Genomic DNA, 14,215 nt, shown 5'->3' with positions numbered 1-14,215 from the left:
GGATTTGTAATTTTTTATGCTTTGGGCTGTCGGGAAGGAGAAGAAGAGAAAAGGAGAATGACAAGGATGAAGGAGATAAGGATAAGGAAGAGGAAGAGTATGAAAAAGAAGGACCAGAGGAAGAAGAATGAAGACGAGGAGGGGAAAAAGAAGAATCCATCCTTTACACTTTTATATTTAAAAACTCGGCATACCAGCACTCTGGGAGGTTGAGGCAGGTGAATTGCCTGAGCTCAGGAGTTTGAGACCAACCTAAGCAAGAGTGAGACCCCATCTCTAAAAATAGCCGGGCATTGTGGCAGCCACCTATAGTCCCAGCTACTTGGGAGGCTGAGGCAAGAGGATCTTTTGAGCCCAGGAATTTGAGGTTGCTGTGAGCTATGACACCATGGCACTCTACCAATGGCAACAAAGTGAGACTCTGTCTCAAAAAATAAATAAATAAAAATAAATAAAAACTCGGTATACTTTACCCCAGGGAACAGAGCAAGCCTCTATCTCAAAAACAAACAAACTCAGTATAAAAAGGAAAAATTTTCTAACAGGGTCATATTTAATGGATTAATTTTACATGAACTTGAAAATTTTATCCATGAAAAAATAAGATTATATATCATTGATATCAATAATTCTATTTTATTTCATATTCATTGTTACTTGGATTTAGAGGGCTTGTTAAACATGAAAACCCATTTACTGTACAATGCAAAACAACCAGAATATAATTTAGAGCATAGAGCAAGGCTAGATTTGAGTTTAATGCAGATATTATAATGCATTAAATCCCTGAAAGTGTAAATAAATGGAAATAATTTCCTCTTTGTGCAAAGAAAATGTCAAGCTACATGTTACCATGGATACTGAATGTTGCTTGGAGTCTGTTCTGTTCTTAGCAAAGACCACTCAAACATTAAGACCATGCTGTATTCTCAGCATCCTTGTTAGATTTATGAGATAAAGCCATGCACACTTTAACACAATTAAATCTGGCTCAAAAACATTTTGCTTGTTTCTGAAAGGAAGAGATGGTGATACTTGGTTCCCTGTCATGTAATAACCCTGACAAAACTGCTATAAACAGACTTCAGGCCATATGATACAAATTGATTATTGGAAAAATCACAGTTTTTCCTGTGATTTCAGAAAACTTCTGGAAATGCACATGGTGTTTTGCTCAACAACAAAAAAATCTATTTAATTATCTCTTCTACATGTATTCCATCATATGTCTATACACAGAATTCAGAAGTTTTCTACTGCTGAATTCTGTGTATAGAGCTATAATTATTGATTAAGTGATTTTTTTGGTCTTAACTGAGATAAGTTTTAACAGTCTATTTTGAGATATGTGCTATTAGCTAAATACATGTTATTTCCTCTTTATTATAGCACTAGAAACAAAAGAGAAAGTAAGTATTCTAGTGCCTGATAAGTCATTTCTCTTACATTGGATTAATAACAAAGCTTGGTTTCTGTAGCAGGCTATCAGGTACATATCTTGAATAGGTTGCTTGCAGCGGACACCTATTTCTTTGGTTCTTTCTATTTTTAAAAAAATACATTATGGTATTATAGGATGCAAATAGTAAAATAATTATTATAGTGAGGCAAATTAATATATCTATCTACTCACATAGCTATCCATTTATACTGTTTGTGTGGCAACTTTAGTTCTTTATTTTGTCATTGTCTGTGCTTGATCATAACGAGGGCTTCATCCTCTGAAATAGTAAGGAGTGAGGCAGTTTTATACCTGACTATATCTGTATCTATCAGGAGGAAGGAAATTGAGAGAAGCTTGGGTTTCAGGTTTTTATTTGACTTGTTTTTGCTGCTTTTGCTGACTATGTTCACCTTGCCAACTTATATAAATGTGCACCATTTGAAGACATTGAGCATAGTTGTTCTCCATATTACACACTTCCATAATGGTCTGGCAACCTAAAGGATGGAGAAGCAGTCTACATTTTACAAATCTGAGAAGGCTTGCAGTACTTCAGAATTTATGCTACAATGTTTAATTAATTAATGCAACTTGAAGTAGCTGATTTATGATCAAATTATGTGAAAATACAGACAAATGGCAGCACCTATGGCTTAAGGAGCAAGGTGCTGGCCCATACACTGGAGGTGGCAGGTTCAAACCCGGCCCTGGCCAAAAAACTGCAAAAAAAGAAAATACAGACAAGAAATAAAACATTCTTTAGATGTTTCTGTTTTCAAAATAAAATATCTGTTTCAAATTGGTGGTGAAACATTATTTTAATTTTTCTTTAAAAATAATTTTCTCCATTTTAAAGTAAAAGAATCTATAATATTCAAATTTAATCACAACATTGTAAAGGAGCAAAAGCTAGAATCGCGTGTAGACTAAATGAGTTTCATCATATCCTACCAAAAGCAATTTTAGCTTAAAGGAATAGGGGTGGCTATCAAGTCTCTGGAATTAGTGAAATTCATTCTCTGATTGAATAAAGATATTAGGTAATTTTTTTTCTCCCTGGTGTATCCAGAATATGTAACTGGTACACATACCTGGATAACAAATTGAAGTAAAAGGCATAACCACATTTAAATTATGATAATGTTAATTAAAAGACAATTAAGCACCACACCGAAGTGTGATTTATCCCAGGTAGGCAAGCCCAGCTTATCATTCAATATTCAGTTAATGCCATCATTTATCACAGAAAGCTACAGAAGATAAACTGCATGGGTCTTATCAATAAATATAGAAAAAGTATTTGAAAAAAATCCAACACATGCTCATGGTAACAACTCTCAATAGCAGAGGGGAACTTTCTCAGCTTTGTAAAGAATATCAACAAGAGCAGAATAGTGGTTACCAGGGACTGGGTGGAGGCAGAGGGTGAGGAAATGTTGGGCAAAGGATACACCCCACCACTGATTTTCAACATCGTACTGTGCGTCCTAGCTGATACAGTCAGACAAGAAAAGGGTGGGGAAAGGTATACAGATTGAGAGAGAAAAAAATAAAATGAACTTTGCTTGCAAATGATCTGATTATAAATATAGAAAACATGAAATCATCAACAAATAACTCCCGAAATTAGGGCAATTATTCACATATTCAATAACCATGATACACAGTAAAAAAAGAAATTGTCTCTCCATAGTTGTAAGTGTATAATTATGGGATTTTTCCTGATGATATGACTTGAAACTTGGGTATTTTTTATTAGACAATCATGAAGTCTAAAAACATCCTCTATTGGGCCTTTTGTTTTAATTCTTAGGTCAGATGTTGCCATTTTGTATAATGATCGCTCTGTCCTTGAGAATCACCATGTGAGTGCAGCTTATAGACTTATGCAAGAAGAAGAAATGAATATCTTGATAAATTTATCCAAAGATGACTGGAGGTAAGTTTCTTAGGAAACCTGGAAGAGACTTAATTTCAAAAAAAGGATTAATTGGCCAGGAATTGTGGCTCTCATCTGTAATCCCAGCACTCTGGAAGGCTGAGGCAGGTGGATTACTTGAACTCAGAAGTTTGAGAGCAGCCTAAACAAAAGTGAGACCCCACCTCTAATAAAAATAGAAAAACTAGCTGGGCATTGTGGTAGGCTCCTAGAGTCCCAGTTACTCAGGAGGCTGAGACAAGAGGATCACTTGAACCTAAGAGTTTGAGGTTGCTGGGAGCTGTGGTGCCAGGCACTCTACCCAGGGTGACAGAGTGAGACGCTGTCAAAAAAAAAAAAAAAAAATGAATGAAAGAGAGAGAGGAAGGGAGGAAGGGAGAGAGGAAGGGAGGAAGGGAGAGAGGGAGGGAGGGAGAGAGATAATATAATAATTATTTTAAAGTCAAAAAAACAGATGAAAGTCAGTACCTTCCCCATAGTACAAACTCAATGTTGACGGGACAACTCTGAGAAAGATTAGTACTTAGAAGATGTTGTTCAAGAACCAGGCTCTGTTAGGCAAAGCTGAAATATTTCCAGGTCGATTGCATGGATAAGATTACACACAACACAACAATACTTTAAAATATATTATGCAGTCTCTGGAATGGTTCTCTGGTCAATTTGTACCAATATGTACTCTTATATAAATTCAAAATGTTAGCACTATATTCATTTTTTTCTGTATCATTTTTGATATGTAGAGTTAAGTTTTAAAAGAAAATTTAAAGAGTGGGGAAGGAGCAGAGAAGGTCTTGAGAATCCATGGCCCTTTCATTCCTCTCTCCTCCCTGAGACATTAACCCTTTTAGTTTTATTGACCATATGTATTTAGAATAGTCTCAAACTCCACTGGGTAACATTTTTCTTCTAAAATATTCAAATGCTATAATTAGAATAGAATTAGTTTCCTTTAAAATGGCTGAAGATGCCATCATATAGAAAATCAGTATTTAGGAATTATGATTGGGGAGGGGTTATAGGTAGGACAAGAAAAGTACTGGTTCTTATGGTAGATATTAACATCATTCACGGTTCACACTCTGCAGGTAACTTCTTAAATCCATGAGAATTCCAGAGTAAACTAATGTCAACTTTTGTGAGCACTTGTGCATTTAAAAAGTAGCATCTGTATTCAGCCTTTAGTAAGTTTCGCCTGTACCCATTCTAAGATGCACCATAGGTGTAGCCCCACCCATTACCCTCCCTCCTATATACAATAACTAAGAAAATGCCATGAAGGCTACATTGAACAGTTTGATGAGAATATTTGAAATTATATATGAAACCAGCACATTGTACCCCTTGATTGCACTAATGTACACAGCTATGATTTAACAATAAAAAATAAATAAATAAATAAATAATAAAAAGTAGCATCTTTGGTGTTCATGCCCACTAAGAACAATAAAATGTGATTAGTGTATTTAAGAAAATGTTCCATTTCAGAACAATAAACAGCCAAGTGAACCTTTCTCCTTTTGATTACTCTATAGGGACCTTCGGAACCTAGTGATTGAAATGGTTTTATCTACAGACATGTCGGGTCACTTCCAGCAAATTAAAAATATAAGAAACAGTTTGCAGCAGCATGAAGGGTAAGTGATTTTCTTTTGTTGTGTTAAAGGTCTCGGCATGGACTCAGAGAGTACTGTAAATTGGTTACTTTGGTCTGATAATTTCAACATGTCCTTGGTTTGACAGGGTTGACCGAGCCAAAACCATGTCCCTAATTCTCCATGCGGCAGACATCAGCCACCCGGCCAAACCCTGGAATCTGCACTACCGGTGGACCATGGCCCTGATGGAGGAGTTTTTCTTACAGGTGCCTCTTTCTGCAAATGTTTTTGGAAATAATGACTGTATATATTAACACACACCTTTTCTGTACAGAGTCCAGGGCTGTAATATTGTCAACTGGCCACAATACATTCAAGGAGATTTTAGCAGAACTCATTAATCTTTCAGATAAATGTATTAAATAACCCTATGTAATGTAATACATGTTCTAAAGAGAGTCAAATCTTGAATCTCAGATACCACTCCCAGAAAAGAAAGAAGTAAACAAACATATAATTGCTCTCTGCTGAGAGGTAAGCTCTAGAGCAGAGACAATACCTTTCATAATAAATAGGAGAAGGAGAAGATACAATAACACATCTGCATAAATTATATGTACACAGCTTTATTTTCAAGCTGAGAAATAAGGACTTCAGCTGGGTAGACACCTGCATAACTAAAGAAAAAAATGATTTATTATGTGAGGAAACCAGCCTGGATAGGAGGAATGACCAGTGTTTTTTGCAACAAGTATATACGTTTTTGCTCCATAGTGTTCCTATCTGCTCCCCACTTCACCAAGTTGAGGTACTACAATATATTTGTAACGCTAGCACTCAGAGTTAGTACTAAATCCCACAAATTAAGGGCTCAGTTTTGTGCAAGATTGGCTGCACTTCAAACACCAAGTGGGGCAACAGAACACCCACCTATCTGACCAGTTCAATATAAATTGAAGGGGTAACACAACCCTCCCTAGGTTTGCTAATTTGCTAGAATGACTCATAAAACTCAAGGAAGTGCTATGCTCGCAATTATAGTTTTGTGGTAAAAGATACAAACCAGAAACAGCCAAGTGTAGAGGTGCATATGGAAAGGTCTGCAAGGGTCCAGGCTCAGAGATTCCCTGCCCCCTCCACATGGAGTTATGGTGAGTTCCCTTCTTGGCTTATCAGCAAGGAAACTACTGAGCTTTGATGTCCAGAGTATTTATCAGGGTTTCCTTACATAGGCATAATTGGCTACTGTTTCAACTCCATCTCCAGCCTCCTTCTCCTCTTAGGAGGATCAAGCTAGCTCAAAGTTCTGGGTTTCTAATCATGGGGTTGGTCTTTCTGGTGACAAGCTCCCATCCTGAAGCTATCTAGGTGCCAACCAAGAATCACCTCATTAATATATCAAAGAATCTCCAAGCAGGAAATTGCATGGGTTTTTGAAGCTCTGTGCCTGTGCGAGGATCCTTGAATGAAGACCAAATATATTCTTGGTTATATCATAGTCCCATTCAGAGAAGTGAAAAGATTTGGGGTCACCAGATGAGGGGGTCTTGGCATAAGGAGTGAAGAAGCTTGACACAAAGTCTGTGTCAGGGACTGAGGAACTCAGGAAAAAGTAGTTAAAATGACTTATCAGACATCAGAACCAAAGAGGGGGAACATGGAAAGTGTCAGACAGAATATCTCCAGTTACCTATGTTTCACCTTAAGAAGCTAGCAGAAGTTAAGAAAATTGAATCACAATAAGTTGATGGAAGAAGGTAATAAATATAACAGAAATCAGTGGAAATGGAACAAAGACAAATAATTGTAAAAATTAATAAAGATTACAGTTGACTCTCAGAAAAAAATAATAAAATTACTTTCAGCATCAAAAAATGGGAACAATTATAAGTGAAAGATATCATTATAGATATCTTATGCAAAACTTATGCCAATAAAACTGACAATTTAGATGAAATTTTCAAATTTTTGAAAGGTATGTTATCAAAACTGACACAAGAAATATTTATAATGTGAATATTTATATATGTTTTTAAAAATGAATTTCTAATTTAACTCTTCCTATGAAAAAACTTCAGGCTTGGATGGCTTCAGTTCTTAATTCCGATATCGGTTTCTAATACTTAATTCATTTGAGAGATGGTGAATTCTCTCAGGCATTTCAGGAAGAAATAATACCAGTTTTATAAAAATTCTTTCGTGACACAAAGGAAAAGAGAAATTGACAGCATAATTCTTGACAACACCTGACAAACACTTTTCAAGTAAAGAAAATTACATGCTCATCTCTGTCACAAAACTAGATGGAAAAATCTTTAAAATGTTAGCAAATTAAATCAGCAGTATGTAAAAATATGTAGAAGAGTACATATCATGACTTGAGTCAGTTTAATATTTGAAAATCAATTAAGGTTATTCACCACATTAAAAATAATCATATTATCAACTCAATAGCTGTACAAAATGCATTCGACAAAGTTAAACAGACATTAATCATAAAAACTCTCAGAGAACTAGAAATAGGAAATAGGAGACCTCACTCAATCTGCTAAAGTTATATACTCAATCTGCTATAGTTAATGTACTACTTCATGGAGAAATATTACACACTTTCCTGGTAAGATCAGGAAATCTACTCTTATTACTTCTACTAGGATTGAATTTGAAGTTCTATCTAGAGTAGTAAGGTGATAAGCAAATACCAAATTGGATAAAAATAAATAAAACTGTCTCCATATGCAGAGACATGAGCATCTACATAGAAAACCATAAGGGATGTACAAAAATCTTAGAGCTAATTTAATGAGTTATTTCAGAATTGTAGGGTCAATTGTATTTCTGTATGCAAACAATGAACAAATTGAAAATAAAATTTAAAAAACAATATTATTTGTAACAGCCTAAAATAGGAAATACTTAATTTAATACATACAAAACCTCTATCCTGTAAACCATAAAATATGGTTGAGAGAAAATGTTTAAAGACCTATGTGAATGCAGATATATGCCATGCTAATGGATTGAATGACTCAGTGTTGCTAAGGTGTAAATTCTTCCAAATTGATTAATGTATGTACCATAATACTCATCAAAAATTAACAAGATTCCTTGTAGAAATTGAAAAGCTGATTCTAAAATCTGTGAGTAAATTTAAGAGTCTAAAATAGCCAAATAATTTTGATGAAGTCTAAGAAATTCAGAGCATTTACACTTTCTTATTACATCATTTAATATAAAGTTATAGTAACTAAGACAATGTGTTATTGGCATAGGAAGAGGCAAATAGATTAGTAAAATAGAGTGGCAATTTTAGAATCAGACTAATGAATTTATAGTCATTTGATCTTCTACAAAGGAACCAAAACAACAAAGTGGGAAAAAAGAAAGTCTTGCCAGGTGTGGACGTTCACGCCTGTAATCCCAGCACTGCTGGAGGCTGAGGAGGAGAATTGCTTGAGCTCAGGAGTTTGAGACTTGCCTGAGTGAGAGTGAGACCCCAACTCCTTAAAAAATGCAAAAACCCAGTCGGGCACGGCGGCCAGCAACTGTAATCTCAGTGGCTTCCAGAGGCTGAGGCAGCAGGATGCCCACAGCCCGAGTCTGAGGTTGCAGTGAGATATGACATTATTGCACTCTACTCAGGGAATAGGGTGGGACTCTGTCTCAACCAAAAAAAAAAGGAAAGTCTTTCTACATACGGAAATGGAACAATTATTAAATATATGGGGAGAAAATAAAACTTGTCTACTGCTCTTTACATAAAAATTCAAGATGGACCATCAGCTTACCACAAAACATAAAACTATAAAACTCTTAGAGAAAAATACAAGACAGCCTGGATGGCTCATACCTGTAATTCCAGCATTTTGGGAAGCTGGGGCTGGGAGAATTGCTTGAGACCAGGAGCTGGAGACCAGCTAGGGAACAAAGCAATACCTCATTTCTATTAAAAAAAAAAATTAAAAATTAGCTGGGTATAGTGGTATGCACCTGTAGTTCCAGCTACTCAGGAGGCTGAGAAAGGAGAATCACTGAGTCCAGGAGTTCAAGGATGCAGTGAGCTATGATTGTACCAGTGCACTCCAACCTATCTCAAAACAAAACAAATAAAAACACAAAAGACTCTCTCTCTAATCCTGGGGTGGGAGAAATAGACAAATATTTTTCAAACACAAAGTATTACCTATGAAAGAAAAAAAAATGATGAAGTACTCAAAAACAAATTCAAAACTTCTGTTCTTTAAAAGACATTATTAAGAAAAGCAAAGTTCAGTTTGCAGATGAATGGATTAAAAAATAATAAAAGAAAATCACCTTACCCCAGTTAAAATGACTTTTATTAAAAAATCCAAGAACAATACAAGCTGGTCTGAATGCAGAGAGAAAAGAGTACTTACACACTATTGGCGGGACTGCAAATTAGTACAACCTCTATGGAAAACAGTATGCGATTCCTCAAAGAGCTAAAAATAGAACTACTATTTGATCCTGCAATCCCATTACTGGGTATTTACCCAAAGGAAAGGAAATTATTTTTTCAAAGGACACACACACTCAAATGTTTATTGCAGTACAATTCACAATTGCCAAGCTGAGTAAGCAACCCAAATGTCCATCAATTCATGATTGGCTTAACAAAATGTGGTGCAGCTATAACGTGGAATACGACTCAGCCATGAGGAAGGATGAGTTAATGCTTTTTGCAACAATTTGGATGGAACTGGGGACCATTATCCTAAGTGAAGTACCTAAAGAATGTAAAAACAAATATCGCATGTGCTCATTATTAAACTGGAAATAACTGGTGAGCATATATGTGCAGAGAAGGAAGTAAAACTCAGTGGAAATCAAGCAGGTATGAGGGTAGAGGAGGAGATGAGTGAAAACTTACCTACAGGGCACAGTGAACACTATCTGGGTGACAGGCACACTTACAACCATGACTCAGACGTAACAAGAGCATTCCGGGTAACCAAAAACATTTGTACCCCCATAAGACTTTGAAGTTTAAACAAATTAAAATACAAGTAAAAAAAGAAAAGGCAACCATAGACTAGAGAAAATATTTGTACTACAAATATCTGTCTGGAAACTTGTGCCAGTTTGTATAAAGAACTCCTACAAATTAATAATAAAAAGAAAATCAGGTTTATTTGAACAAGAACATGCACAAGTGGATGCAACTGTGCTCGTGTCTTTACTTATCAAAGAATTGTAAATTAATTTTTAAAAGTAAATGACTTTTAAATCTCTTCAGATACATATGCAGCAAAACAAAATACAGAATTAAGAGTCAAAACAAGGAAGTTTATACTGCCAACAAACATGGTTTTCAAGCAAAACAAGCTTCTATAAAGATTTACCCTAAAATGTGATATTTGCTCTAATAAGTAATTTTTTGCATTCAACTTACTAAATAAATATTATAAAACCTTTTACTTAATCTTAGTCATAGCACATATTTTAGCCCTTTCAAGGTATATACAGTAATGAATCTGAAATTCCTTGCTGTGTGCATTGCTCTGAATGTATTGATGTAAGCTGTTAATCTGTATCTGTGCGTCTATTTAGATGTCCTAAGCATGGCAAGACCACAGTGGTTTTTGTGTGTTTTATCTGATTTTTGCTCATTCTTGTATAACCACCTATAAAGCTATCAAACTTTGTTGAACCCACAGTACTAATAAATAACTTCTTGCTATGCATCTAGCCAGAGTAACTGGAAAGTTTCATCTCCATGGCAAACAGCATTTTAATAAAGCAATTTGCGAATCTGTTCTTTCCTTTCATTGGAATGCACTAAGAATCTAAACACTGTGTCTTGTGATTTACAACTCAATACCACCCTCAGCTGAAGTTTAAATGTAAACATATTGTGTTTCTTCTTAAAGAACATATTTTATGTACATTGGTCAAACATAATAAACCTCATAATGTAGAGAAATAATTGAACTTGGCTTCAGAAAACCCAAATATAAGCCCTCAATTTTCATCTTTCCAGCTGTGGTGGATGTGAGTTTTCATCTTCTTAGCTGTATCTATTCTGCCTCCATCTCAGGATAGTTGTGAAGAACAAAAAGATAGAAGGAATGTGAGGAGGCTTTAGATACTATAAGCCATGATACAGATGTGAGGAATTGTTGGTATTTGATATTCTCTAGTGTGTTTTAATTAAGCTTTATGCTTTTCAAAGGCCAAGTATCAAAGAGCCATGGTGTACTAGACTACTGATTATAAAATATTTTATTATTTGATAATTACTTAAAGCTGAACTTCAAAGGATCTGGGCACAAGATTCAAAATGCATTTCTGACAAAATCATCAAGTTTTAAAAGTATCCAATTAAGAGAAGTATTCTTTAATTTACTCTACATAATATAACACTAGATATAGAATGTTTTCAACTGATTTTCACCAAAATTAGAGAACAGATATAAATGCAAAAAAAATCATAAAAAAGTACCCAAATGAAAGAGCTGGTTTTTAGAACTTTCAAGAGCAAGAAGAAAAGTGTGTATTATGTCCATGTTTGAATTAATATTTCAGAAAATAAAGAGGAATTTTCAGATGTTTTGACTTCTAAATAACTTTCTTATTGATTTGTCTGCTAAGTTCATTTTATCTAATAAATATGTAAATCAATAAATATTACCTTGTTATCCAAGGGGAAACAAATAATTGCAAATGAAAGTTTTTTTGGGAGGAGAGATCCAAATAGTTATTTTACCTTCTATTGCACATAGTCAGACCCCTCTATTTTCTTTAACATTACTGAAAGTATAGAGTATATTATTTGAAAGTAAATTTTATTTCCCATAGTAGTAAAATATATATTTAGTCCATTCTCAGCTGAGGATCTGGCATCAAAACAATTATAGATAAAATTTCTAAAATTACGTTAAGTGTAAAGAACTGTAGCTATGAGCCAAGTTAATAACTTTAAATGTAAAAACCAAAGTTTCTGGTTTCAAGGGGCATATAAGTGCTATAAACATCAATTACCTAGGAAGTTCTAATGTTCTATAAAGTATTTATAACACTCACAAAAATATAATTATATATATTTTACTCAAATAAAATATGGTGGCTTTGTTAGAATTTAGAAGAGTTCACTTTTAGAAGTAAAGTAATTAGATAGCATAAATTCCTTGTCCACGGCAAGCTATGCTACTGTGTCTTCCCCTTTCCTACATTAAATTCTCCTACAGAACTAGTGGTCTTTCAAATTCTATCCTCAGCCGTTCAGTGGCCACTAAGCCTGTGGTCAGGGGCTTCCTACATGTTTGCTATTAATGTTGCTTCTTATGCCTAAAACTTACATTTCAATGCAACAGTTTTTCTCAAGATTTCTGTACCTTACCATCTGTTATCATCTTTATTTCTTTAAAACTATAGAAATTATTTTGACGTTAGAGAAATGAAAAAATGCTGTTAAGTCACTGGATTTGACACTGTTGATAGCTGTCAGAGCATTTTACACTATTAAGAAAGCATAAGAACAATTATTAGGCTTTTATCATGGGCTTTCAAAGAAGAAACCTCAACAATCTCCAAGAGAATTGCTAAGACAGGTGTAAGCTGTCAGGCTGAGTACATCAGGCTGGCCTGTGTTTCCATTTCAATGGAGCCACTTTTTCTTCCTCCTCAGGCAGGCTGAGCCTCAGGGGCATCAGTGAGTGGCATGGTTTAATTAACTAGATTAGTTCTTTCTCTCATTTGTACAAGTAAACTTAAATACAAGAACATGTGTATATCAAGTTAATTGATTTTTTTAAAAGTGTATTTTTGGCCTCCTGAAAGCACCACCCTCAAATGAAAGTACAACCTCCAAGAAAACGTAAACTAGTTGTCTTACACAATGCCTATTGTTTTGATCACTGATTTTATCTTGATGGAAAGGAAATATTCCCTGTTCAGGGATAGGATAAGGAAAATTGTAAAGTTGGTCAAATTTGTTCTCAGAGACCTTAACTTTCCCTTTATATAGGTCTCTATTAATATTTCCTTCATAATTTATCTGCAGTGTCCCCTACTAATTTTGCACTCATGGCCTTTATCCATGATAAGAATAAGTAACATTTTGAAATATTTATAAAGTTAAATAATTAATGCATTTTAGCATTCAATGTGCTTTAGCAGTGGAAATATAATGTTCTAAAATAATTGTAGGGTGCAGAAAACAAATAGAATATAAAATCCTTTATTCCATCTATAGGAAGGTCAGCCCTGCATGTATCTGTCAACTGCCTAAATCCTACAAGAAAATGTTGTCATCTAACTTCCTATATAATTTATTTCATGGGATGTAAATCATGATAATGCCTTATTCAGGTCTAAATGATTACTTTGAGGTCAACCAAAGAACTTGAATCATATAGTACAAAAATATAGCTATTAAATTTTCTTTCTTAAAATATCAGATATTAGCCCCTTGAATCCCCCCATCCCCTCAAAAACCAGTTGAATGCAGCTAAACTGAATTTAATAAATAAAATCCTTTAGTAAATAAATAAAACCAATAAAATGCAATCACATCTCCACATATCAAATAAGTATCTCTAGTATCTCATTTCCCATGAAGTCTATCCGTAACTTCTATTATTTTAGCAGTAATAATATTTATATTTTAATAGAAACTTAATATTCATATTATCCAGTAATAAACTACTAAGGATATTATATCTTATTCTCAACATGTTAAAGATAAAGTCTATACTAGTCTTCAAACATACCCTCCATCCAGATCATCTTACTGCCATTAGTGGAACCTACAGACTCCTTTTCATTCGAGTTGGAAGCCCAGGAGTCATCCTTAACTCACCCAATAGCATCCCTCCTACTGCTGACAAACTCATCTTTTAATAGTGGAATTCTTGTCATGCCAATTCCTTGCTAGAAAAAGAGAGGAAGAAAAAGCCAATGCCTCTCCATTACATGCTAATCTAAGTAGTAACTCTTTTTTCTTGTGGTTTAAAACCATCTGCAATGCCCATTAGGTATCATCCACACCTTTAGTTTGTATAGCTCCATATTGTTGCAATTATGGATTATGATTGTTATTAGCTAAACATAATGACTATTTACTAGATGTTAGGCACTGTCCTTGGGCTTCATATAAATTATCTTAGAGAACCTCAGGATAATTCTAGTCGGTAGATACAATCATATCCATTATATCTTATTCCTAAAATAAGTAAACTGCGATCGCAAAGTTGAGTAACAGATGAGGACAGT

At 34.6% G+C, this 14,215-nt stretch overlaps 1 protein-coding gene across 5 annotated transcripts in view; it reads left to right on the top strand.

Moving 5' to 3' along the window:
• The window catches only part of PDE1A (phosphodiesterase 1A), a 402,616-nt gene that overhangs the window by 343,027 nt on the left and 45,374 nt on the right, over positions 1–14,215 (top strand). For all 5 annotated transcript variants that reach the window (XM_053597603.1, XM_053597605.1, XM_053597604.1 and 2 more), the window contains 3 exons: positions 3,258–3,383; positions 4,919–5,020; positions 5,127–5,247. In XM_053597603.1, the coding sequence (XP_053453578.1) occupies positions 3,258–3,383; positions 4,919–5,020; positions 5,127–5,247 (349 nt within the window). The remainder of the gene's footprint in view (positions 1–3,257; positions 3,384–4,918; positions 5,021–5,126; positions 5,248–14,215) is intronic.

Source organism: Nycticebus coucang, chromosome 7, assembly GCF_027406575.1.
Source record: "Nycticebus coucang isolate mNycCou1 chromosome 7, mNycCou1.pri, whole genome shotgun sequence".
NCBI classification, from domain to species: Eukaryota; Metazoa; Chordata; class Mammalia; order Primates; family Lorisidae; genus Nycticebus; species Nycticebus coucang.
Note: the sequence above shows the minus strand (reverse complement) of the source record. Positions and strands in the feature narration are given on the sequence as shown.